Consider the following 26511-nt stretch of genomic DNA (forward strand, 5'->3'; position numbering starts at 1 on the left):
TCCCGTGTCCCAGAATGACATGACTTATAAATCTCCCAAGGAAGTGACACAGAGACCAGAAACCCTTCATACCAGTTTCTTATAGCCTTGAGGCTGTGGGGCATGGTGGTGGGCATCTCTCTTGGCAGGGCAGGCCACATGACTTCCTCTCCTGGTGCCCACAGCCCCAAACAGAAAATCAGGCGCATGGTGGGCGAGTCGGTCTCGAGGTTGGACTCCATCCTTGAGGTCCCAGAGGATGTAGGCTCCAAGACTGGGCCTGCAGTCCCTGCCCTCCCTGCTCACCCCTGCTGCTTTCCCCGCCCTGCCCTGCCAGCCCAGCATGAAGGGATGGAGCCCTCTGCACAGAGGCTTCTGTTGCCAAACCTTTGATGGAACAAGATGCGCTGCTTCAGGTTGTACCACAGACAGTGTCTTAATTGAGTGAGCCTGGTAGCGGTGCAGGGCCTGAGAGGCGGCATCGGCTCCCCCAGGAGAGCCTCTCCAGAATAAAAACAGACAATCATCCTACTTAACAGCGCGAAAGTGCATTAATTACCTATTCCCTCCAGCTGCTTGGAGACTTTTTGCTCAGAACAGGCAAAGCAGGGTAAATTGAACAAGCGGACAAGTGTGTGGGTGGGGGGGGGAGGAGGAGAGTTGTCGGGTCCCGTTTGCGGAGCGCCCATGGCAGGGACACAGGGAGGTGGGCCAGCGACCCGACCCAGAGCCCTCGGGCAGAGGCAACACTGGCCCACATGGTCCCTGCACAGTGTGGGTCCAGTCACACAGGTCCACTCGTACGTGGCGTGTCCACGGTGGAGGTACCCTCTCCAGCCTCCAGATTTCACACAGGGCTGGTGCCCCTCCACCCCCATGTCATGCAAGGGTCACCTGAGTACACGTGTGTTTCTCCAAATCTGGTAAAGTTGGTGGTGGCTGGTGTATGCCACAGTTTACCAGGAATTCAATTCACCAATTCACATTTAGAGAAGAGGCAAAATCATAAGGTCACGTTTGCTTCCAGGAGGCTCGGGGGCACTGTCCCAGCGTGAACAGTACCAGATTGAGGGAGGAGAGCAAGCCGATGGCCAAGCCCAGAGCCTTGGGCTGTCAAATGACAATGGGCTCAGTTTCATCTATAAAATGGGACCAATACAGGTGCCTACTTCGCAGGACTATCATGAGGGGTGAGTTAGTGCAGGTGAAGGCCTGAACGTTGCTTGTGGCACAAGCGACACCAGCAGATAACTGCCATGGTGAGAAGAGGCTCTGATGTGCACACTCCTGCTGGCCCTGCGGTTCTTGTCAGCTCAAGCTCCCTGTATGCCTTGTAAAAAGCAGTAATTAAGCTCTATTGAAAATTAAGCCAACGTGTCTTCCCTTTCCTCTCCAGTCCATTTCCAGTGCTTGCAGATTTTTTTTAAAAGATTTTATTTATTCATGAGAGACACAGAGAGGCAGAGACATAGGCAGAGGGAGAAGCAGGCTCCATGCAGGGAACCCGATGCGGGACTCTATCCCAGGATCCTGGGGTCATGCTCTGGGCCAAAGGCAGACGCTCAACCACTGAGCCACCCAGGCGTGCCCAGTGCTTGCAGATTTTTAAAATCCTCTCCCTCTGCTCACTTCTGTCCCCAAAATGCCACATATCCTGGGGTGTCTGATTGCTGCCCGCATCACTGTTAACTACTCCGAAGCACTGCGTGCTTCCCAGGAATGACTGCCACATCCCCTGGAGTCCTGCCCATGTGCGCATTGGAGGGAGGGGAGTCTCCCCACACAGCTCTACCAGCACAGCGCCTGGCAAATTCACCATTTATTCACTCAACAAATGCGTGCCAAGGACAGTGACAGGCACTGGAGGTGCCGCTGCTCCTGCATCCCTGCATCCTTAGGCTGGCAGGAGGGACCCTGGCTGAACAACAGAAAGCGCACAACACTTAGCAGGTAAGCAAGCCTGAACGACGGGCAGTGGGGAAACTGAGGCAGGCACACAACCCAGCAGGCAGCCATGGGCAAGGGCCCAGCCGCAGAAACAGGACACACCGTGGCCAGAGCCAGCCTCTGCCACCCGTCAGAGGACCTACAGCGGCCTCCTGACCAGCTGTCTTCCCAGACCCCCTTGGCCCCTCCCCCCTCAGTCCCTCCCCCTCTGCCTGACTCCCCCTTGGCCCGGCTCCTCCCTCGGCCCAGACCTCGGCCGGCTCCCAGACCACTTTCACCAGGACCCACAGAGATCTTTCTGAAATATAAATTAGGTCATGTTACTTCTCTGCTCCACCCTGCATGCCTCCCCGTTGCTTCTAGAACAAGACCCGACTCCTTACAATGACCTCTAAGGTCCTACAGGACCCAGCCTCCATGCCCTCCTGACCCCTCGCCCTATACCCCGTTGCCCACTCACACAAGCCATACTCAACCCATTGCAGATCCTCAAACCCAGCCTGCCTGTCGCTACCTCAGGGCCTTAGCATGTGCCATGGCCCCTGACCAGAGAGTCCCTCCCCAGACCTCTTCATGGCAGGCTCCTCCTCATCTGTGAATCCACCCACGGTCACCTCCTCAAAGATCCCGCCTGCTCCACCTGGTGTGGTTCTGTTCGATTTACTTTAAATGCTTCACTGTACCCAAATCTCAAAGTCCTTGTGTTTTGTGCATCTCCCCCAACTCCATCAACCCCGTTCCTGGAGCGATCTCATCCCCAGCCTCAGCTGCAGTGGAGACGGACGGCCTCCGTGACTCCCCAGCAGACCCAGGACGTGCGTCCACGGTGCTTACTCATCCCCTCAACACTCGCTGTGCCAGGGTCCATGTGCCGGCAGGGGACGGGGTCAGCATGAAGCTTGCACCCCGGTGTGGAAAACACGTGCTGGGAAAGATGGAACGTGACACAAGGAACTGCAAAACCTGTGGCCGGAGGTCTGGGGCCCGGGGCCTGGGGGCGGCTGCCCAGAGTCATCTTCTGGCCTCGCTCCCTCTCTGGAGGGTCCATGGTGGCTAGGACAGGGTGCGCAGGAGGGACAGAGCCGCGCTGGCGGGCTCGACACCGAAGGCAGCAGTGGGCTCGTGAGAGCCAGAGGGGGAGCACCAGACGAGCAGGTGTTCTGGGGGGACCGCAGGCTCGGCGGGGCCAGCATCAGAGGTGCCCACGGGACAGCGGGGTGCAGGGTCGGTCCTCACAGTGGGGACCCGGAGGCTGAGGAAACACGGCAGATGGAACCCAGATCGCCTGGCGGGAGGTGCTGAGCACAGAAGGCGGAGAACCAAGTCCAGCCGGGCCCCTACGTGCAGGGACTGGGACGAGGAGAGAAGGAAGAGCCTGGGAGCCCAAGGTGGCAGAGGCTGAAAGTCAGAGACAGGACGGCCGAACCCTGCGGTTAGGGGAGAAAATGCCCGCCGGCTTGGGGCGCGGGGCAGAGCCAGGGAGGTCGGGGGCGAGAGGCACAGGGCGATGCGCCGGCCCACCGGTTCCTTCCCCACGCCGGCCGACTCGGGGCTCGGGATCGGCAGAAACACTGAGCGCCGGCCATCGGCTTGCAGGCATGCAGTGGTGCTAGGGACACCGGGTCTCGTTGGCCGTGCTGTCAGGTGTCCCGGAGTCGCCACCAGTAATCACTAGTCCACACGTGTCATGGATGCCCTCGCTGCAGCTCATCCCTGCCCTGTGGCCGCCCCCACCCACCCACCTGCCTGCACCAGGGCTCCTGCCCTCCCGCCACTGTGGGGGCCCACCTGGCCTGGGGGTGCAGCCCCTTCCCGCCACCTCACAGCTGTCACCATCCTGTGAAGCAAGGGCGCTCAGTGTGCATAGGCTCGTTGCGGATGGCGGGAACCGGGTCAGCTCACTCCTCCTCCTGCTCTCAAATCTTCCACGTTGTCCTCGGGGCCACAGGAGGAGTTTGTCACAACCAGGCAACTCAGTGACTTTCAGGAGCAGGGGTAAGAAGGACGCGCTCTTGTGACGCTGTTCTGATGGAGAACTCCGGGAGAGCTCCACGGGGCTACGGTGCCATCCCGTCTAACCCCCAAGCTGGTGTCTGGACACAGCTGTGACTTCGTGGAGCCCAGGCCTCGTGGAGGCTGCTCGGATATGACAGGACATGAAGGTCACACGTTGCACGAAGGAGGTGTGAGCACAGGCAGGTGTCATTGCAGGGAGCAAACAGCTCCCGCTCTGCCCCTCTCCTTCCAGAAAGCCCAGCTCCACGCATTTATGTTGCCCGCATCCCAACCTACTCCTCGGTGACTCCGCGGGGCTGCAGCCCTGACCTCTGATCCCAGCAGCTTTGCGGCCCCCAGACCTGCACACAGCACGAGCAGCCAGCGGTGCAGGCAAGCGAGGCACGGCGGGAGCAGGGATGCCAACACCGCCGCCAGAATCGTCTCGGACCAGGCCGCAATCGGCAGACGCTCACGCAACTCCCCGCGGTGCTGCTCTGTTTGGCTTTTTGGTAAAACTGCTGACACATCCTGAAAGCCCGCTGGGCAGTGATTTGGTTCCAAACCCTCCGCCACAGAGGAGGCTGTGTGTCCTGCTGGTTAACACAGCGCTGGAGACAACACTCCAGGGTCAAAATATTCCTCATAGCTTGAACGATTTCCAGTTTTGAGAAAATGCTTATCTTTGTAAGGATTTCCAATGTGTACCTTATTGTTTGGTTGTTTTGCTTCTGGCTGGTGATCAACTGGGTACTTTTAAAATAGAAGTTTTTAGTTCCCCCAGAATCTGATCCCCGAGTTGCTCTGGCAACCACCTGGAAAACTCTGGAAAGCTCTATCCTGGTTCCAAATTTCTTAGATTCTTCCAGTTGTGCTTGGCTGTGCCCCGACTGAGGTTAATGCTGACAAATCTTAACCCAGTAACTAAGCCCCATAAGGCTCCTTGAGGAAGTGCTGCACCCTAGCACGCCGCGGTCAGGACGTCTCCCCACCATACTGGTGTCAACCCTGCGCCTTCAGAGAAGTGGCATCTGAAAACCAGAGACACATCCAGGGTCGTGGGATTGAGCCTCAGTTGGGCTCTGCTCAGTGGGGAGTCTCTCCCCCCGTGAGACTCCCTCCCTCCCGTTCTCTCTCTCTCTCTCTCAAATAAATAAATAATCATTTAAAAAAAACAACTCTAAAGTCGGCTGCAGTGGGAATGAAAAGTAAGAGATGAAGGAACATTATTTAACATTTTTAGACATGGCTTTATTTCAGAATGGATTGTAGGTGGCTCACCAACGTGTTAATTAATCATGACATGTTTGTCTCTGTACAGTTATATTTAGCAATACCTAGGATCATGCGTAATTCACTCGTGTTTTTAAACACTTTTTTCTGGGTTTGTTTTATTTCCTGCTTTGGAGAAAATGCAGGAATGTTATGAGCACTCGTTGGCTGAGTGCCTCCTGTGCACCAGGACTGTACAGGTGCCTCAGGGCACTTGGGTGGGAGGAGACACAGACTGGGCATCACTCTGCAGGCCAACTGCAAGGAATCCAGGAGGGCGGAAAAGGCAGAGAATATTTCTTGTTTAGTGGATTAGAGGAAGCTTCATGGAAGAAACATCTGAGTTGGAACCAAAAGATAATATTTTAGCCAACAGAGAACATTCTAGGTGATAAAATCATGTAAGAAAAGGCACAAAGAAAGGAAATCATAGGGGTGCCTGGGGGCCTCAGTCCATTCGGGATCTATCTTCAGCTCAGGTCATGGTCTCAGGGTCCTGAGATCGAGTCCCGCACTGGGCACCCTGCTCAACAGGGAGTCTGTTTCTCTCTCTGCCTCTGCCCCAACCCCTATTCATGCTCGCTCTCTCAAATAACTAATTTTTTTTAAAGGAAAGGAAATCCCAGGGCAGTCTCACACATCTCTATTCACAGCATTTGGCACAATCCCTGGCACATAGTAGGTACTCAATAAATGCTGGTGAACAGATAAGTGCTTGAAAGGAAGTAGGCTTCCATAAGGTGAGGAAGAAACTATAGACAGCCCTAGAAGCACTGCTAAGTATCAGTGATTTGTGCTCCAACACCGGGGCCCAGAGAAGGTTTTGGGATAAGGTGGTCTTACCTGATCAAGGTTTGCTTAGATCACTCCGATGACATGCACGGTGAAACTGGGAGGAGGACTGGAAAACAGACCAAAGGCCCAGGGGAGGAAACCCAGCTAGTAAGCTACCGCAACAGTCCAGGCACAAGAAGAGAGTCTGAGCCCTTAAGAAAGGGACTTGGGGGAGGAGGGTTGTAATTCATGAAGCACGTGGGCAACAGAACCCACAGACGAGGACAGGTGTGCTATCCAACCTGAGTGACATGGAAGACAGTGTCTCCATCAACCAACACGGTCAACTGGAAGAGTAGGTTGTAAGGCATCGTGTTTATGGCAGGCTGAAGGAACCCTTCAACATCCCTCTCGGGATTCCTGCTTTAACTGGTAACACAGGACTTCCCACCAGCTGCTTCCACATGTTGAGGAAACATCAGGGAGGAAGCCTGTGGCCTAGCTTCTCTTGCTCCAGGCTCTGCCTGTCCCTACACGGCACACATTCTCTTCCCACTCCTGTAAGCATGTGGCAGGTGCATGAGGTCAGGGCCTAAAGCCCACCTCGGTGCCAGCATGAGCCCAGAGCCCATCCCTCTGCGGCACTTTCTCTGTGTGTGTGTCTGTCTCTGTGTCTCTCTCTGTCTCATACTTGAAGGTACTGGAGTCCCACCATGACTGTCCCTGCAGCTGGCCAGCTGTAACACTGTATTTTAACCCTCATCTAGACTCTTGTGTCTGTTCTCAACTGGCTCACGCCCACAGAGGTGAAGCACTGGTTCTTCAGCACGTCTGACCCCAATACTGAGTTTGAGGTACAAGATGTAGAACCAGGTACAGGTGCTCTGCAGATGATCAGTGCTAGCCTGGAATTCCAGAGAGAGCGAGCTAGGAGAAGGCATAGTTTGGGGGCTGTTCCAACATGAATGATAACAGAAGTCCCAGTCCAGGGGTAGGTGAGCCCCAGGGAGGTGGACTCGTGCTCAGATGTGCACAGCACACAGGGATGCAGGAGGGGACGGTGCAGGGGGTCTGAGGAACACACCTCCCAGCAGAAGGGTCACCTGCCTCCCAACCCCAGCTGATGGCTATCTTGAAGGAAAGAGTTCTAGTATTGCCAGATTTTGTACATCTTTTCCCAAAAGCAAGCTGAAAATCCATTCTTGTGTGAATTTTTTCAGATGCTTAAAATATTAAATGGGTCTAGTAAAACAAATTTGCAATAAATATATGACTACAGGTTGCTGACTGCAACTCTTAATACAGAACAGGAAAAAGACAAGGTCAAGGGCAGGATCCAAATGGACACCAGTCTTCAAGGTGGAGAAGGGGATTAAGGCAGAGAGAGGAGCATGTGCACAGGACAGAGGGAAACTGAAGTGCTCTCCTGCCGGGCACCAGAAAGGAAAGATGACCAGCAGTGAAGTGCTTCAGAAAGCCAAAGGGGCTGAGAGTGAATACATCAGGCTTTTGGATTTGGTCTTTGAGACGTCACTGGTGACCTTCAAGATACCAGTTTCCATGGAATGAAAGGAGCACCTGCCACGTCACAGGAGATTCTCAGATGAGTAGGGGTGAGCGGGGCTCTTTCCAGAATCTGGTGACATATAAAAGAACACCACATGTGTTGGTAACAAAGGGTTACCAAGGTCAGTGACACTTTGTAGGACAAGGAAGACAATGTTTCTGAAGACAGGGAAGGCAGAGTTGTAGCGACAAGAGTCAGAAGGTACACAGGAAAGGGGGAACTGGTCCAGACACATTCCAGAATGAGCTGGAAGGAGACAGAATTGGAAGGAGCCCATGAAGGGGCAGCCAGCCAGTGGGGCAGGGAGGGGCCCTGACCTGAGATAGGACCAGAGACAGGAGGGCACCAGGCAGAGCAGGATAGAGGTAGGGAGCCCAGCACCAGGGCCCCGCTTACTCACGAGCACTCGGGGCCACTTCTGGGAGAACAGAGGACACTGGGGACACTAGGAGCACGCAACGGGGCCAGCATCCTGTGTGCATGTGAACATTCACACGGCAAGCAGGACTCTGGGTCCCCGATGCAGGCCTCTCAGCCCTGCTGTGGCTCCTCACACACCGTGGGGACCCTGAACAACCACCCCACTCAGGGATTCTTTGGAACCGTCACTGTCCTGAGACAGTACAAAGACTGTTCTAGACTGAAAGAGACTGCAGGAAATGCGACAACCAAATGGGAGATGTGGTATTTAACTGGATCCTGGAATTTTTTTGCAAAAAACAAGCTATAAAGCAGGGAGCAGGGGAAATGTCCCTGCATTATAATGAGACGTCGTCATCAGTGTCCTGGACACGACCATGTACTGTGTTGTGATGGCGAATGCCTTTGGGGTGAAAGACCATAACACGTGCAATCAAATGGTCCTGGTGCGTGCATGAGTGTGGGCTCTTCGCAGTGGGGGACAGAGGAACAGACGGAGCAACATGGGTCTTGGTGAAGGAAGACTGTGCAGGCATTTGTTGTCATCCTGCTTGGTCAATATTACCTTACATTTGACCTTCCCCCCACCCCCAACAAAAACGTGAAGCTCCCATGCAAACCTCAGCACTGCACTAGAAACCCAGAGGTTGGGTCCAGAGCCTTGGCATTTCTTGAAACCCCCAGGGGGTGGGGGGCTCTAAAATGCAGGCAGCAGCCAAGACCCCTGTCCTGTTTCTTGTTGGAGCTGACCTCTGAAACCCTAACCTTCCTGGCCAGCAGAAGAGGTTCCGGGACTAATGACTGGATGCCTATGCACCCCACACAGCCCCATGCTGGTGGGGAGGGCAGGGCCAAGGAGGGGCGGCCACCAGCCCAGCAAAGCCCCCACGGCCAGGCCACCAATGTGGCTGAAATGCATTAGTAAACCTGAACAATGAAGCCTGTTTACCAAAAGGCTAAACATTAGAATCACCCCAGGGAAGTTTTAAAACTCCGGACAGCCAGGATTTATTCTGAACCAATTAAGTCAGAATCTCTGGGGATCAGACAACAGTTCCTAAAATTCCCCCAGGAGATTCCAATGTGCAGCCAAGGTTAAAAACCAGTGTCCTGAAGAGCACTTTGCGAGTGTTAGCGCTCACAGTTAATAATTATGTGGGCCAGGCCGGGACCACAGCCAGCTCCCCACCTCCTGCCGTCGTCCTGGGGGTGGGGGGGGGGTAGGAGTCTCACTGGCCAGGCTGGCTCCTTGAGCTAAGGATAGAGTTTCTGACACAATTTGTTTCTTGAAAGACATAAGCTCATCTTTTTTCACGAAGCATAAACATTCCTGGTATTTTTATGCAGGTGAACTATGTTGTGGTTCTGCAGGACCCCGCCAGCCCTCCTGCCAGCCGTGAGCAGGGTCCACACGCAGCACCCAGCAGTGTGAGGCAGGACAAAGTGAGCGTCTGCACACCTCCTCCACCGCACCGCGCATGGGTGCACTTACACGTGTGCACACACTCGTAGAACACCCGAGTCCCTGCTGGCCTGCAGGCTTCCCACACCAGCCACTGATGTGTTCTAACTGTTCTCACTCAAGGCGCACGCGGGACGGCAGCAAACAGCAGGGTACCATCGTGCCATGGAAGGGACCAAAGCTCCAGGGCAGCGGACTCTCCATGTGGCCTCTACACCTCAGCGTGGGGGTGCGTCTCCCCTGGGACCATGTGCATCACAGTAGCTCACAGGGTGAAGACACGGGGTGGGTGCCACGTGGAGGAACTTGTGGTCTGCGTGTTGCGTGACATAAACAACATGACCCCTGCGCAGGAGGACATCACTGGAACTTGCATGTGTCTCTGGTCATGAACTAGGGGTGTGTGGACACCCTCTTCTCTCCCGGAAAGAGCACTCCCAACCACCCTGGGTGAGAAGGTCCTCTCAAGAGCAGTGCCTGTCCTACAGGGTCCTAGAGGCTCTGAAAGCCATCAGGGGACTTTGTGCAATGGCCAAAGTCAGCTCTGACCAGCCATGTGCTCTGCGGGACTGGGATAGTCCTGCAGGGAGTAAGGGGCGGCTGGCCGAAGGAGACCACCCGGAGCCTCCAGCAGAGTCCCCACTGCCCATCCACGGGAGACCCAGGAAGGGGGGTAGGGGCTAGTGTCTGCAGGGTTTCCCAGGAGCTCTCCACCCTGGAGACCATCACAGTCACCAGGGGGCTTTTGAAAACACCATTGTCCGTGTCCCCTGGACTAGTTAAGGGAGACTTCGTGTGAGGCCCCTGTATCCAGATTTTAAAAGCTCCTGGGGAAATGTGAATGTGCTGCCAGGACTGGGAAATTGATCAACAAACAGTGTCCTGCTGGGGCTGCGGACAGTAGGTCAGCCCGTGGGCTCCCCGGGAACTGCTGGTGACGGTGACGCACCCTCTCGTGCCAGTGCGGGCAGCCCACATTGCTCACACGTTGCTTCAACCTGTTGGTAATTCCATTTAAAGTACAAGTTCACACACTCTTCAACCTGAAGTTTTTTGTTTTTTTTTTAAGATTTTAATTATTTATTTATTTATTTATGATAGTCACACACACAGAGAGAGAGAGAGAGAGGCAGAGACACTGGCAGAGGGAGAAGCAGGCTCCATGCAGGGAGCCCGACGTGGGACTTGATCCCAGGTCTCCAGGATCGCACCCTGGGCCGAAGGTGGTGCTAAACTGCTGAGCCACCCAGGGATCCCCCAACCCAACAATTTTAAAAGGGGTAGAAACTCACGAAGGAGCTCACGGCGGGGCTATGGTTGAGGCCAAATGAACAAAACTAAAAACAGAGTGTCCATGGACAAGGGTATGATGGACAGATGGCATGTAGTACGGCATATAATGGCTGTTTGTGCAAACTCGTTTCCATTTTTAAGAGGGTTAGATCTGTAGTGGTGACCTAGAGAATGGTCCATCACATCCAGTGTGTGGGGAAGAACAAGGCACAAAAAAAACAATTTTCCCATTATTGGGAAAAACAACAAAGAAGACAACTCTGAGAGAGAGTGTGTGTATGGGTGTGTATGCACACACACTTGTGATTGAAAGAGCACGGACACGTGAGTGCAGGGACGCAGGCCCCAGCTGCTGCCGTCAGGTCAGAGGGTTAGGGATGGAGGAGGGTTGGCAGTTTGTTCATACTTCCTTCATATTAACTTAGCACCATTTCCTAGTGAAAATGAGGACATGCTACATTTACAATCAAAACAAACAAAGAAAAACCAAAGAGCGCGCTCTGGGAAAGGACCACCAAAACTGGGACCCGCTTGGGTTCCTGGCTGGCTGCCCTCATGATCCTTTCAGTGAGGGGGGACCATGGGGACACCTGCATCACATTAATGCCACATCAGAGGGGACGTTAAGTGAGATGGTCCAGTTGAGCACTTCACACGACAGCTGGCATGTTCTCGGCCGCACATGGTAATAGCATGTGTCGTGGTCCCAGAGGAAACTTTCCTTCTGCCTCTAGGGAGAAGAGGCTTTGACGCCTAAGCAGGTGTGGCCCTCCAGCACAGAGAAAGGACCCAAGCCCCTCTTTCGGCCCCATGTGCACAGCGAGCACCACGCGTGGGCCGTGCTCCTTATTCCACCAGCCCCAGAATGGGCCATGCTGTTCTGCTACCAAGTTACTATTTCGGGACAGGGAAGTGCCAGGGATCTCCTGGGAGAGCATGTTCTATAAATTAAATAGAATAAGTAGGGACACCTGGATGGCTCAGCTGTTGGGCGCCTGCCCCTGGCTCAGGGTGTGATCCTTGGTCTCAGGATCGAGTCCCGCATCGGGCTCCCTGTATGAAGCCTGCTTCTTCCTCTGCCTGTGTCTCTGCCTTTCTCTCTCTGTGTCTGTCATGAATAAAAAATCTTAAAAAAAAAAAAAAAAAAAGAATAAGTACATGACTTCAGCAAGCAGCACTTCTGTGAGAGCGCACATCACAGACACGGCATGGTACTGACCCGGGCCAGCCGGGGAGACAGGAGCCGGAGCTGGTTAGCGTGACGCATGACTGGGACTCAGCTGCGGGCGCTCGGTAGGGCAGCTGGCTCTGCACGCTGCTCCGGGCGGCAGCTCCCGTCCCTACCGTGTGGACTGCCTCCCCTTGAGAATGATGGGGCAATCTTCACAGGCTTTGCTCAGATAAACATGCAACAAATCCCACAGAAAGGAGCAACATCTTGCCCTTGCTATCACGGACTACTCCCGTGGATGACAGGACACCGCCAGTGAAGCCTGAACCCAGGCCCTCACTACTCACTCCGTTACTCACCAAGGGAAGGCCATCCTTCCTCCTCAGCACGTGGATGTCATTTCCATTAAAGCTCTTCTCTGGCACATGGATCCCATCCCCATAGAACTCGTATGTTGGAGTCCCAACCCCCAGCACCTCAGAATGTAACTGTATTTGGAGAGAGGGTGTTTAAGGCAGTACTTAAGGTAAATAGGGTCACGAGTCTTTGTAAGAGGACACAAACGTACAGAGGGACGACACCTGGGAAGGCAGCCGTCTGTAAGCCAAGGCGTGACCTCAGAAGGAACCAACCCACCTACAATAATCTTGGACTCCCAGCCTCCAGAACCATGAGGAGATGAACTTCTGGTGTTTAAGCCACCCTGATGTGCCAGGCCCAGTAAACCCACGCAGGCAGAGGGCACCATGCCTTCCTTCAGGCTAACCCACCCACAACAGTCTCTTGAAATTGGGATGATGCCTTTGGTCCAAGGCTCTTAGTCTGCATGTGACTTGTAGGCCAAGAACCAGCTGAGATGGCAGTCATCAGACCAGAGGAGGGTGGGGCCCGCAGGTGCAGGGATAAATGCCGGGGTGTCCCAGGGTGGCATCTGGGTGCCTCTGAGAACCACAAAGGTGTGGGAAACATAAGGACTTCTGGAAGGCAGGACTCTGGGAGTCAGAGCCCAGGGATGCCCCAATGGCCACCCCAGGGACAGGGATGAGGGAGGAACCCCGAGGCCGCCAGCAAAGCTCTCCCGACTACACGCTGCTTGCAGGGTGAGGGCCGAGCAAGGAGTCAAGCACCCAGACCTGCCCACACCCACCGCAAGGTCTCCTGGGGGAAACCAGGTGTGACAGAGTGTCGCACCTCTGACTTTCCTCTTCCCCCCATACTGTCTTCTTCTTAAGTCCTGACTGTCTGTGCTTGAGATACTTTATCAATAACAACAAACAACCCAACGTCCACATAGCAGTTGGCATCACCACTATCGAGAAAGCATCTGATAGCATGGTGGCACATGTGGAAGTCTAACTCGCCCAGGGAGGCTGACATGGCCCTCAAAAGAGACATGATATAATGTAATATATAATTACATTATATATAATGTATATATAATCTGAACAGGTCCCCAAGGGCAGGAGCCCAGCCAAGTGGCTCCTTTATTTGCCTCCCCCCAGGACACCAGGGGACGCCTTGAGAGCTGACAGCAGTGATGTCACCACAGAAAGGCCACAATAGCAGAGCTGTTGTCGCCACGTGCTCCCCGCCCACCTCCCTGTGCTATAATCCGTGACCATTGTGCTCCAGAATTTCATCATCGCTCAGACCGGTTGGCAGATACAGAAAGGGGACGGGATGGTTCTTCTGTCCCCTTAGAATAATGGCACTTTGCATTTGTATAGCACATTGAACCCATTCAGTGCATTTCCCCAACTACTGCCTAGTCTTATCCGAATGAAACAAAACTCCATGTGTTTTGTAATTGTCTGTGCCATGGAGACAGCTTAGGGATCAGAGCCAGTGAAACTCTGTGCTGGAGGAGGACCAATACCCCAAATTGCGTAAAGAATAACAAATCCCACATAAGTGGCAAATGGAGCCAGTGTGATGGTGCAGCAGCACAGCTAGCCATGGGGAGGAGATACATCTGGGCACGGAATCAGTCCAGCGCCAGCCAGGAGCCCCACAGGTGCTCACCTGTGCTGGCAGCTCCTGGGGGTCTCTCTGTCAATACAGCTGGTGTCGGGAATTAACTTTAGGGAGAGGAAGAGATGAGGCAGTGCTCTAAGGAACAAGAGCCCATGAGAATTTGGTGATACTGGCACATTTTGTGGCCTAGAAACATGACCCAGAAATGTTTCTTGCTTTTTCAGCAGTTGGGCAAAGGGCAAGGATGAATATTTGGAAGGATGAGCATGGGGGTGGGTGGGGTGTGGGCGCTGGGAACAGAAGGTTTTGGTCCTCATCACACTGTGGGAAAGGAAGCTTCTGGAAGCAAAGCCACACCAGGAAAAACACGCTGTCTGCAGATTCCGTGCAGGGTCCTCCCACCACGTTGACCCCCTCCTCGGAAGTAGGGAGTTAGGCACAGACTTGTTGGGTCGGGCACCTGCCGGCAATTACTGCTTTTACTCTGGCACCATTTAGAGAATCACGGCCTCTAAATCACAGCCTCGGGGCTGTGAAAATGGAAACACTTCCCGCCTGCTTTGCCAGAGCCAGGCTTAGCCTCCAACTCTTCAACCCGCAGCCCCGGGGGGCTCTCCAAATGCCGATGCCCAGGCCGCATCCCACACCAACAAGATGGAATATCTGGGGGTGGGGACCAGGAGCAGCACTTTGCGAGCTCCCCAGGTGATGCCGATGTGCAGCCAGGCTGAGCGGGTGCTGGAACCCCACCTGCCACGGCACTCACCCACCGGGCAGCGATGCTCTCATCACACCTGCCACCGGTCTCTCCCTGCTCACATTACTTGCCTTAATCCCACCCTCGGCTGGGAGAATTTTGCCAGAAGTTATTATGTGGCCGCCAGGCTCCCATTCCCTAATCCATTTAGCTAATTAACATAAAGCTGACACCATGCTAGGCAATGTGATGGGTATACAAATTACGAGGGCATGATCCCTTCAAAAATACAAATGTGTAAGATGTGCATACAAGTAACTTTAAAGTATCATGTGGCTGGGGCTTTGAGAGACTCTGAGGCAGGAATTCAGGAAAAAAGCAAGATCCCTTTTAGTTGCACTGAGCATGTCTCCACCGCTTGCTCACACACACACACATACACACACACACATACACACACACACACACACATCCCTGGCGGCACATGATAGCTGCGTACCCAGGAGGTGCTAAGTGAATGCCAGCCAAATGAATGAATCAGTGTTCTTTGGAACCTACCAAGCCAACGTCCAGGATGCCTTGGTTTCCCTGTCCAGCCATGATGCCCAGGTTTCTCTGGGTTAGCACCAAACACCACCCCAGCCTCTGATGCCCAGTCCCTCCCCACCCGACCCTCCTCTCCACCTGGAAGGGCACGCAGGGCACAGCAGTGGCCGTGTGCCCTGTGCTGGCAGCTCCTGGAGGCCAAGATCTGCCCCACCCCAGTGTTCACTGCCTCTTCTCTTTGGAACAAAACCCCTGATCTTTTGGCTGAGTACACAGCTCCCCCCACCCCATAATAAGACTAGCTGTGTCCATTTGCCTAAGATCTGGCCAGTGAGTTAAGTGGAGGAGGAGTGTGCTCCTTCTGAGTCATATGCCCTGGAGAAATGGCCCTTTCCCTCCTCCCCCTCCACCCTGAGGCCTGAAGGGACATCGTGAGCTGACACCTTTCCGACCACAGGGACCAGGCAGGAGTGTGGGGCCCCGATGAGGCCTTGGGGCAGAGTTCTCTTCCCCACCAGATCTCGTTCTGGATGGGCTTTCCAACAGTGAGTTCCCTGTGTCCCTCCTGGCTCCCACACCTTCAACACCTGGACTTCCTTTTTACCCTCAGGAGAGGAGAAAGGCACTCTAGAAAAGCAGATAATCTCTGTCAGAACACCCAGATTTGATAACTTCTGGTAGCAAAACTACCAAGTCCATAAATCTGCTCAGAAGGTGGGACGAGAAATGCAGTGAGGGGACTGGCCTCCTTCTCTGGCTCACGCTCTGTGGAGGCCACAAGGGAAGCCAAGCACTCTTCACTCTTGGTCGGTGGCCTGCAAATACAGGCCCCACGTGTACAGCAAGAAGCTACAGAAGGTTCCCGGCTCCCACAGATGGAAGCAAATGGAAACAGCAGGAGGGAAAGGGAGCAAGTGTGGGCTCTGGAGCCAGACCCAGGTGCTGGGTGCCCTTGAGCAGGGAATGTACCGTCTGCTGGAGGCCATCACTTTACCCACCTCACTGGAGACTCCACTCACAGTGTCCCAGGGCCCTTCCACAGACCCGCGGAGCCTCAATTTCCAGGATGGGGGGTACATTAGTCAGGGTCCTCCAGGGAAACAGACAACAGGGTGCGCATGTGTGTGTGAGTGTGTGCATGCATGTGTGTGTGCATGCCTATGAGTGTGTGAGTACACAAAGTGTGTGTGGTGTACACATGTGTATGTGTAGTGTGTGAGTGTGTATATGCATGTGTGTGCATGTACGTGGTGCATGTGACTGTGTGTGCACATGTTGTGTGCATTGTGTAATGTGTGCATGTGTATGTGGCTGTGTGCTTGCACGTGTGCATTTGTGTACATGCATACATGTGTGTAAGTACATGGAGTGTTGTGTGGTGTGTGCATGTATGCATGTGTGCATGTATGTGTGAGTGTATAGTGTGTGCATGTGCATGAGTGGTGTATAAATGTATGTGAATGTGTACATGCATCTGTGTACATACATGCATGTGTATGCATGTGTGTGATGTGTGCATACATGCTGTGTGTAGTGTGTGTGTATATGACTGTGTCAGTATGTGTGGTGTGTGCATGTGTCTGTGACTGTGTATGCTGTGTGCATATGTTTGTGTGTATATGTTTGTGTGTGAGCCTAGTCAGCTGCCCACACCCTCATCACAACATGGCTACTTGTATCACATGTATACACGTACTTATATGGAGATTTTAAGGGACTGCAGGGTGGTCTAGGGAGGCCCAATGTTGCAGTTGAAGTCTGAAGGCCATCTGCTGTGGGATTCCCTCTTGCTTGGGGAGGTCAGTTTTTGTTCTATGGAGGCCTTCAACTGATTGGATGAGGCCCACCCTCATTATGGAGGGCAACCACTCTGCTTTATTCAGCAATCTAAATATTAGTCTCATCCAAAAACACCCTCACAGAAACACTTGGCATAATGTCTGACCACATGCCTAGCATAATGGGGCCTAGCCAAGTTGACACCTAAAACTAATCATCCCCGGGGGTGGGCATTCAGGAATCCATGTTTTCACTAACCTCTCCAAATGTGATGCAAGGCACAGCCAAGGTTAGGGATCCCTCTCAGTGATGCGGCCCAAGGTCCCTGACGGTTTCAGGGTCTCTCTCTCCACCTCCACAAGCGTCCCTGAACTTCCTCTGTGGAGTGGAACCAGTCTTCCTCACTCTGGAGCGGGAAAATGCTCCCTCCATGCAGTCGGGACATGGTGGGCTGGGGCTACTCCTCATGCCCAGGGCTGCTGGCCCTTCTGGCTCAAAGCCCTCTCTCTTTCCCTCTCCCACAACAGACACCATTCTCCAGACCCTGGGGAGCCATGCAAGAGCTGCTTGTGAATCACCCGGACCCTCGCCAACCACTCACATAACCAGATATTCCTCACAGGATTCCTCCGGTGTGGCCACCCACAAGACTCCCACATAGGGTATTTTCCAGTAACAGGTAACTGGACCCTCCCAAGCAGGGGCTCAGTGGTCCCGCAGATCTGTCCCTTGTTTCAACAGTGTTTGGATGGAGCGGACCCAGGGGCACCAGCCTCCAAGCTTTTTTCCAGCTGTAACCTTCAGGGCCATCTTCTGGCCACCATGTGTCTCCAGGACCAGCCAACACCCTATTTTGAGCTCAGCTCCTTACTATCATCAACCATGAGCTTTGAGATGCATCATTCCATGGAGCTGGAGGCCACTGTCAACCGCCTGGTCTACACACACCTGTGGGCCTCCTGCCTGAGCTTCTTGTTCCTCCGGGAGATGTGGCTCGGACGGCATGGGTCACTTCTTCCGTGAACTGGCTGAGCAGAAGTGTGAGGGTGCTGAGCTTCCCGTGAAGGAGCAAAACCAATGCAGCAGCTGCGCCCTCTTCCAGGATGAGGGAAAGCTGTTCCAGGAAGAGTGGGCCAAACCCTGGATGGCGAGGAAGCCTCTCTGGTTCTGAGGAAGAGCCTGAGCCCAGCCCCGGTGGATCTGCATGCATGGGTTCTCCCGCGGGGACCCCCATCTCTGTGACTCCCTGGATGAGGAGGTGGACTCACTAAGAAGACGGGCCACCACCTGGCTCACATCCACAGGCCGTCCGGCCCCCAGGCTGGGCTGGGCAAGCACCTCACTGAAAGACTCGCCCTCCAGCATGACAAGGAGCCTCTGGAGCCCGCAGCCTGTGAGGGGCCCCTCTGGTGTCCCCTGGTGCTCCAGAGCTTCTGCCCAAGCCACTCCCTGTTGCCACAAGGCTGTCTTCTTTTTTTAAGGGGGGTTTATTTATTTATTTACTTGAGAGAGACAGAGAGAGAGAGAGTGCATGGGGAGGGTAGGGGGAGAGGAAGAAGCAGATTCCCTGCTGAGCAGGGAGCCCCACAGGAGGCTCGATCCCAGGACCCCAGGATCATGACCTGAACTGAAGGCAGACGCTTCACCGACTGAGCCTCCCAGGAGCCCCCACGAGGCGGCTTTTAACCACCCTGGAGCCCTCTTCCAAGCAGTAGACCAAATGGAAACAATAAAGCTTTTTGCAGCAGAGGAAAAAAAAACAAAACAAAACACAACCCAAACCTGGACCAAGGACAGCAGAACTTCCAGAAGTGGTTCCAAAGCAGATGCATGTTAGACAATCTTCACGGGGGATTTCACCACGTGAAACAGTTAGAGACCACTAGTGACCACAGGGCGGAGCACTCCACTGTTTACCAGCTCCTGACACGCTGCTCACACATGATCTTGCACAAGACAGGGAGCAGAGTTTTACCGCGAGTGCTAAGTGCCTTCCGCAGGCAGTCGGTGGAACTCCTGGATGTGGAATACGGAGCAGAGAACAGCAAGGCTGTGCAGCCGTGTGGGGAGGGTGCTGGGCGGCTGGCGAGGCTCATTCACTAGCTCAGTCACATGGGCATGCCCCCTGCCTCGAAACATGCAGGATTCAGGTTCACAGCACCGATCTAGTGAGGATTTCTGCACATGGCTGCCCGCAAACGGAACTGTGAAGATGTCCTTGAAGACCCGAGGCACCTAATGAGGCCGCCCCTCTGATGGAAGTAAGCTGAGACCTCTGTACAGCTGTCGTGGCAGGAAGAACTGACGGGAAGAACATGCAGAGGCTTTACTGCAGGAATGCGGTGGAACGCTCCCCACACCTGAGAGCCCACTGCAGACAGCAGTGCTTACTGCCCACCTCCCCCGCATCTCCATAGAAAGACCACTTTTCACTGGAGAAGGGCTGATTTTGAAATAACCAAGGATCCTTTCCACAACTCTCGCCAGGAACTGCAGAATATGAAGGTGGGCAGCCTCATTCCCAGGCCCATCGGATGCCAAGTGGGAGAGAGGTTGAGACTGGAGGGAAAGACAACTCACGCGTAGTGCATGCTACTCACGGTGAAACGGCCACTGTCATGCGGTAGGCATCTGCCATTCCCAGCACCCAGAGCTCAGCCCCGCAGCGGGTGAGCAAGCAAGGTGTGGCCCCTGCCTCAGAGAGCTCATAGCCGGGTCCCATGCTGCCCAACCTCAGTGATCTCGGACTCTCAAGGGGGTGTCTGAGATGGTTCTCAGGTCATTTCACCACTACACCTTCAGGTCTCAGTTTCCCCATCTAAAAATGAGGAGTCTGGCCAGATGACCTCTAAGGTCCATTCTAGTTTTAGCATGTCATCTCCTGGTCACATACTGATCTTCTCTATCCATGCATCCATTCATCCATCGAGGGACACTTGGACTGTCTCCCTATCTTAGCAGTTGTAAATAATGCCGCTATGAGCACAGGGGTGCAGGTGTATCTCTGACTTCGTCTTCTCATCTCCTTCAGATTTATAACCTGAAATAGAATTGCTGGATCACACAGTATTTTTACTTTTAACTTTTGAGGCTCTGCCATGCTGTTTTCCAGAGTGACTGCACCAGTTGGCATTCCCACCAACCAGACACGAGGGTTCCCTTTCCTGTTTACCCTCACCAACACTTGTTATCCTTTGTCTTTTTGATGCTGGTTATTCTAACAGGAGTGAGGTGGTGTCTCATTGTCCTAACCCCTGAGTCTTAATTCCCTTCCTACAGATATGTGGTAGATTGACTATGATGCCACCGATGGCCTCGCTACATCTACATCTTTCCCTATAACTCTGTCATCCCTCCCATTTCTACCCTGTATTGGGGGAGGTCGTTGAGAGGACATAGTCAACGGCTGACCCATGAGGTGGACCCTGGTGATCAGAGGCTCATCACCCCCACCCTGTCCTTGGACTATTGGTCCTACTTGCCTTGCCTGCTCTGGGAGCTGCCCCCAGGAGAGCGTTCAGACAGTGATGTGGCACTAGGACCATGTGAACAGTACATGTGACCTCTTTATAAATGTCTAAGACTTGGTGGGTGGGTGTGGAGAGCCGCTCATCTGTGGCTGCCCAAGAGAAGCCTCATAAGTACATTCCCTTGCTTACAACACCTGCCACCCACCAACCTGGAGTGGCCCACCTCCCTCTTCGGGCCCTCCCCAGCCTCTTCTCACACCTGGGAAACTCCTGAGGCACTTTCGAATCAACACCCTGGGCTCGCCCATGTGAGTCGTTTCAGCCAACAGGACACTAGCAGATCTGATGCAAACCAAAGTGTGAAAAAGCACATGTGCATTCCCACTTGTGCCCTGGCTTCTCTGTGACACTGCGAGAAGAGCCCAGGCTCATCACTGGAGGACGAGGCAGGAAGCAGGACCAACCACCCCAGCGGAGGCTGTCCCACATGGGCTAATAGTCTGCAGATGGCCAGACACAGTCTGTGGATGGCCAGTCCAGGCAAGAGCAGAAGAACACTCCCTTCTCCCTGTAAGCCCAGCCAGCATGGGGGGAGCCAACCAGGGGATGCATGGATCCATCAGAAATAGAAACTGCACTTGCTGTAAACTTGCTTGATCCTCTGTTACCATGGAATAAAGAACCATTAAGGACAGGCCAACCAGCTATGGGTCTAATGAGCCAGGGCTGTTGTAGGGTCATCTGCTGGTCCGGCTGTGGCCTTGTGGGGGAGTGAAGTGGGGACAGGCCTCCTGCCACCAACCGCCCGGCTTCTGGTTCAGCACCACCGTTCACACAGTGAGTAAAGCATTCCATCTTTCCCTCTGACTAATAAGGAGTTGGCCACAGAAAGAGAATGAAAATACATTATACATGAGACACACTTTCTGAACTAGTTGCAAGTGTTGTTCTAGGATATTTTTACTTCTCTTGAAACATTCCCTCTGGGGTGAACTATCTTCCCAAGAAGGTAAATGAAAATAGGAAAGAGCCTTGGAGGAATCCACTGGGCCCCATCGTGGCGAGCCAGCAACGTGATGGTCCCTGTGGCCCCTGTGGCTTTGGGGGCTCGTATCTTCCCTTTAGATAGCGATGTTACCTGAGTGGTGGTCCGCAAGGAGCATGTTCCAGAGAACCAACAATTTCCCCTATTCTGTAATGAAAAATATGGACTCTGGTCTGACTTGTCTTCAGACCCTAGCTCTATGGATTCAAGAAACATGAGACCCCGGTAGGAGGTAAACCTCTCTATGCCCTGACTTCCTCGTCTACCAGGTGGGATTTTCGATCATGATCACCTTGTAGGGTTGTTGGGAGGGTTCGTTCTTTTACAGGCAACAGCGGTCACTCAGGAAACAGAAGTGACTCTGATCCTCAGCATACTTCAGAAATCCACCAGCCAACACAGAACTCTGATTTGGAAAATTTCTGAGTCAAGGATGGTGTCTCTACAGCATTGCACACAACTGCCACTAAGTTTACGTGTCCCTTTTCACTGTGTTATGTGTCGCAATTAAAATTCGCTGCTCCCTCCAGAGCCCTGCAGGAAGGACCGCACCCACAGCAGGGAGCGCAGGGAATCAGAGGAAACCACTGTCTTCACTATCCTTCCCAGCAGGTGATGCATGACAAACATTTGATCCAAAGCGACGTGGGTCTTTCTCTCGGTTCTGGTACATTAATGCATTTAGTAGCCTCCTCTGAGGTCACAGAAATTGGGACAGAGTTTGAAACTATCTATTTATAAATTTGTAGAGTCAGCAAACAGCTGATGTGTAGAGAGGACACAATCGCTTTTTAAAAAAAGATTGTCCCTCTTACATAAGTAGCACACGCTTGCAGTATCAGTGAGCCATTGCCGTAATAATGCTGCATAACAAGTCATTCCAAAATTCAGTGCCTGAAAATGATGATCATTTATGCTTGCTCACGCATCTCAAGGTTGGCTGGGGGTCACCGGATCCTCCATGCCCCTCACACCAGTGCGTTGGCTGTGGTGATGTTAGAAGTGCAAGACAGCAAGAACACCCAGAACTCTGAAGGCCTCAGCACACTCGCACACCTGCCCACATTCAAATGCCAGAGTCCGACGTGAGTGTGGAGGAAGGGACCTGCACCATCACCTGGCAAGGGCATGGACACAGGCAGGGCTGGCTTCAGGGACATGACCAACAGGATCTACACTGTACAAGGGTCCTGGCCATCCCCACCTCCTCCAAACCGGCAGGACTGCTGGAACTTCTGAAGGGGACCCGCGTTTCACACCATACAGTGGGTACTTCGCACTGTGACACGTACCCCAACCCCGCACTCCACAGGTGTGGTTCAGGTAAGCATCAACGGGGAGGGTGTAGGTGGTCATTAGTGTTCACACATGTGGCCTTATTGCCACACTGTTCTTTCCAGATTAAAACCTGGCACGCCTGTCCCTCCCCCCAGCCTGGTTATATCTCCCCCACAAACTCAACACCCCCAACACCCCAACCCCCTCATCCTCCTCCTTCACATCCCAGGGTGACTGCTCAATGGAGGGAGTGAAAACTGTCCACCAGAGGTCCTTAGAGCCACAGGTGTCAGGAATCCACAGTGGGTCTGAAGACACTTGTGGGCTTCAGGGCACAAGATGGAAGCACAGATGCTTCTCCCAAACTGTGCAACGGAGTCCTCCCCTCAGGCAGGCTCAGCCAATGCAAGACTGTCACAGACTTTGTTCAATGACTTGGTCTAGAAGTGACATGTCATGGTCCCCAGGGATGACCACATCCAGGGTCTGATGATGCCTCTCCCCCAAAAGCAGGCTCCTTCTCACACTCACACCAGCCTGGGGCTCTCCCAAAGCTCCTCTTCTCCAACAATTTCCTAAAGTCCGGGATGCAGCCAGGGCCCCTCGTCGGGTCCATCTCCTCTCAGGGGGCCCCTGACCATCCTCCACAGTGATCCGCAGGGCCAGTGACCCATGGGGCCCACATCCTGCTCCAGCAGGAGAGTGGCACATGAAGTGGCTCTTGCCACGGAAAATGAATCACATGCAACATGTCAACATCAGAATCCTACAGTTCAGAAAATTAGCCAAAGAACACATTTTCTGATAATTAGAGAGCTAAAAATGGATCCACTTTGAAAATCCCTTCCTTCCTCCCGAGAAAGCTGAGGAGGTGGTTTAACAACAATCAGCAGCGGAGATACAGCACATTCTGGGTGTTTAGGGGACAAGTTCCAAGAAATTTCTTGGAAGGTACGGTTCCCAGAAGGTGGTGGCGCTAACAGACCCACGAACCCTCCGCACATCCCTGCAACCGGCTCGGACTTAGCAGGAGAACCAGAGCAAGAGAGAGAGGGGAGCAGCTGGGGGCAGGCCACCGGCCGCCTCACCTGCCTCTGCACTGAGTGTGTGGGATTGTCACCCAGCACTGCCAGCAGCCTCTGAGGGCCAGGACGCGAGCAGCAGCGTGTACCCTGCTGAGCTGCACACACATGCATCCTCTCACTGAATATCACGCAGCTGTGCATTCTCACCACTCTCAAGTTAAGTGTCACACCCAGGGCCACACAATAATCAGGGCAGGAGCAGCATCTAGGCAGCAGAAGCCTGTGTGCACCACCACCTCTCTTGTGGAAGGGTCCAGAACTGGCAGGGAGCAGACCCCAAGGAGGGCAGCGGACACAGACGCACACCAAGGGTTAGGGTAGGAGAAGCCTCAATTAGGGACCTGCTAAGTCGATGGTCAACACAATACAGAGTTACACGTGATTTTACAAATCTCATAGAAGTAGTAAATGTAGTAAATATACACATTCCAAGCTAGGCCCTTGTGCAACTGCTCATGGAGCCGAAGACCATTAGGCTGCAAGACAAGTGACCATTAGGCTATAACACCTAAAAACTCACAGTCCGTATTTCCTGGCCTCCAATACCTACCCTGGACCGCCATTCCCGGTGTTTCCCACTGAGGATGAATAGCATCTGTGCTCACAGGAGCAGCAGAGGCCACAGAGTGGGGTGGGGCGGGGGAGACCAAATGAAAAGGACAAGAAACAGAAAAAGGTACTTGGAGTATGTTTCCTGGAGCAAAATGCCTCCATCTACTGTTTATGCAAACGTATGTAAACTATATGCAAATTTGCAACTGGTAATGCTAATTCTTGCACAGCCTGTATTCTTTCATGGCCTTGGCTTTGACCTCTGGGTTATAAGGTAGGATCCCAGCGGAGGCGGCCACTGGCCACTGTCTGGCCAGAGTCAGTGGTCAAGCAGTGCGGAAGGGTAAGTAAGACCCACGTGATGGATGTGGATTATTGTCTTGGTGGGGAATCTGGGTGGTATGTTCAGGATGGCAGAGAATAGGTGTCAGAGCCAGGAAATGACAGCTGAAGGGGCTATTGATGTGTCCAACACATTATATGGGAAAATAATTGACAAATTCATGAATTGCCCTTAATACCAAATGCCATGTGTTTTCTTAAATCACTCTTTACTCTCTGGATCACTAATATTTTCATATGCTTTTTCCTTGTCTTACCATACTTCCCTGCTGTGACATACAACATGTGGAGCTCTCACCTACCAAGGGTCTTGGAAGACGTTAAAGGACAAGTCAGTAGCTAGAAAAATAGTCAACTGCTTGATTCAGCCTTTTCCTCCAGTGAAAGGTATCATTATGGAAATGTACACAGAAATTGAGAGGCTTGCACAATTGTTTCCCTTCTGTCAATGCTGGTATAGTGGTTGTTTCTCTCCTACTCACATAAGGCTCAAAAAGTCCTTCTGGGTTGACAGGTGGCTCCCTATGTCCTGTGGCCCATGTGCTCTGGACAGAAAGTGGGGCCGTCCTTTGGCTCAAGGCTATGGCCACTGCTCACTTTACCTGCCAGTTGCTGTTCCATACACTTTACTGCAAAAAGCACGCGCTGTCCTGGTGGAGAATGCAGTCCCTCTGCCACTGGGGTTCCCTGGCTATGCCACAGAATTGTGCTAAATACCAAGCTTGTGCTGTTCGTGCACACATGAATGTGCATGCACACGTGCGCTTCCCAGATGCACTGAGGGCAGCATCCATTCAGAACAACTCTCTCAATGCTTGGCTCCCCCTTTCAAAGCATCTCCCATCCTGCCCCTAAAACACTCCCAGTGATGCTGCCAATCAAACTACAAAGCTGAGTGGCAAGCTGAAACCTCAAAGGAAAACCAGCATCTAGTTAAAAACTTCGCTGAGTTGAGCAGGAGCATTTCTGAGCCGAGCACCAGACAGGAACAAAAGCTATGAGGTCACAGGGGCTGGAAACGCCATCCATCATCACACAAAGATAAAGAACCTTTAAGTCCAGCCAGAGGGCACCTGCAAATACCCAGTGTTGCCCTGATGCTTTGATTGATGGCCACCCATTCTAATTAGCGCCTTTTATCTCGGGTTTCCAGCAAACTGCTCACTTGCTCCCCCTCCCCCTCCCCCTCCCTTGCCATTTGCCTTTCTGGGGAGACAGTACTGAGCACTGAGCCCCGCCAGCCCCTTCCCCCGCACGACCAACCATGGCCATGTGACCGTCCACTCTCGAGCATGGGGCCGCACTGACCTTTCTCAGGAGGAAGCAGATGCGCTCAATGTTCCTCAGCCGCTCCCTCTATTGGGACACACAAGAAAGAAAGAGGGGGGTTAGATGCTCTGCTGAAAGAACACGAGAAGCCGCCCCCCCCCCCCCCCCCCCCCCCGTGATCCAGCCCCCAGGAGAGGAGTCAGAACCCACCAGGGACCTGCATGCTCCCACCCGGCGGCTCCTAATGAGAGTTTTTGCTCATGGAACTCAACAGCAAAAAAACCCAAATAATCCAAATACAATGGGCAGAGGCTGTGAATAGATATTTTTTCTGCAGAAGACACAGAGATAGCCGGGGGAACATGAAAAGGTGCTCATCACTCTTCATCAGGGAAATGCAAATCAAAACCACATTGAGATAGCACCTCACAGCTGTCAGAACGGCTGTTACTAAAAAGATAAGAGACAGCAGGTGCTGGTGCGGACGAGGAGAAAAAGGACTCTCATCCTTTTTCTTGTGCACTGTTGGTGGGAATTTAAATTAGTGCAGCCACTACGAAAACATTAGGGAGGCTCCTCAAAAAGTTAAAAATA

General features: G+C 53.2%; 2 protein-coding genes across 2 annotated transcripts in view; both read right to left on the minus strand.

Annotated features, from left to right (window-relative positions):
* The window catches only part of DNAH14 (dynein axonemal heavy chain 14), a 475011-nt gene extending 460551 nt beyond the window's left edge, over nt 1-14460 (minus strand). The window contains exon 1 of the mRNA XM_049112476.1: nt 14450-14460. The gene's annotated coding sequence lies outside the window, so the exon portion shown is untranslated. The remainder of the gene's footprint in view (nt 1-14449) is intronic.
* The window catches only part of CNIH3 (cornichon family AMPA receptor auxiliary protein 3), a 104145-nt gene that overhangs the window by 27489 nt on the left and 50145 nt on the right, over nt 1-26511 (minus strand). The window contains exon 3 of the mRNA XM_025430711.3: nt 25957-26004. Within this exon, the coding sequence (XP_025286496.1) occupies nt 25957-26004 (48 nt within the window). The remainder of the gene's footprint in view (nt 1-25956; nt 26005-26511) is intronic.

Source organism: Canis lupus, chromosome 7 (genome assembly GCF_003254725.2).
Source record: "Canis lupus dingo isolate Sandy chromosome 7, ASM325472v2, whole genome shotgun sequence".
Classification (NCBI taxonomy): domain Eukaryota; kingdom Metazoa; phylum Chordata; class Mammalia; order Carnivora; family Canidae; genus Canis; species Canis lupus.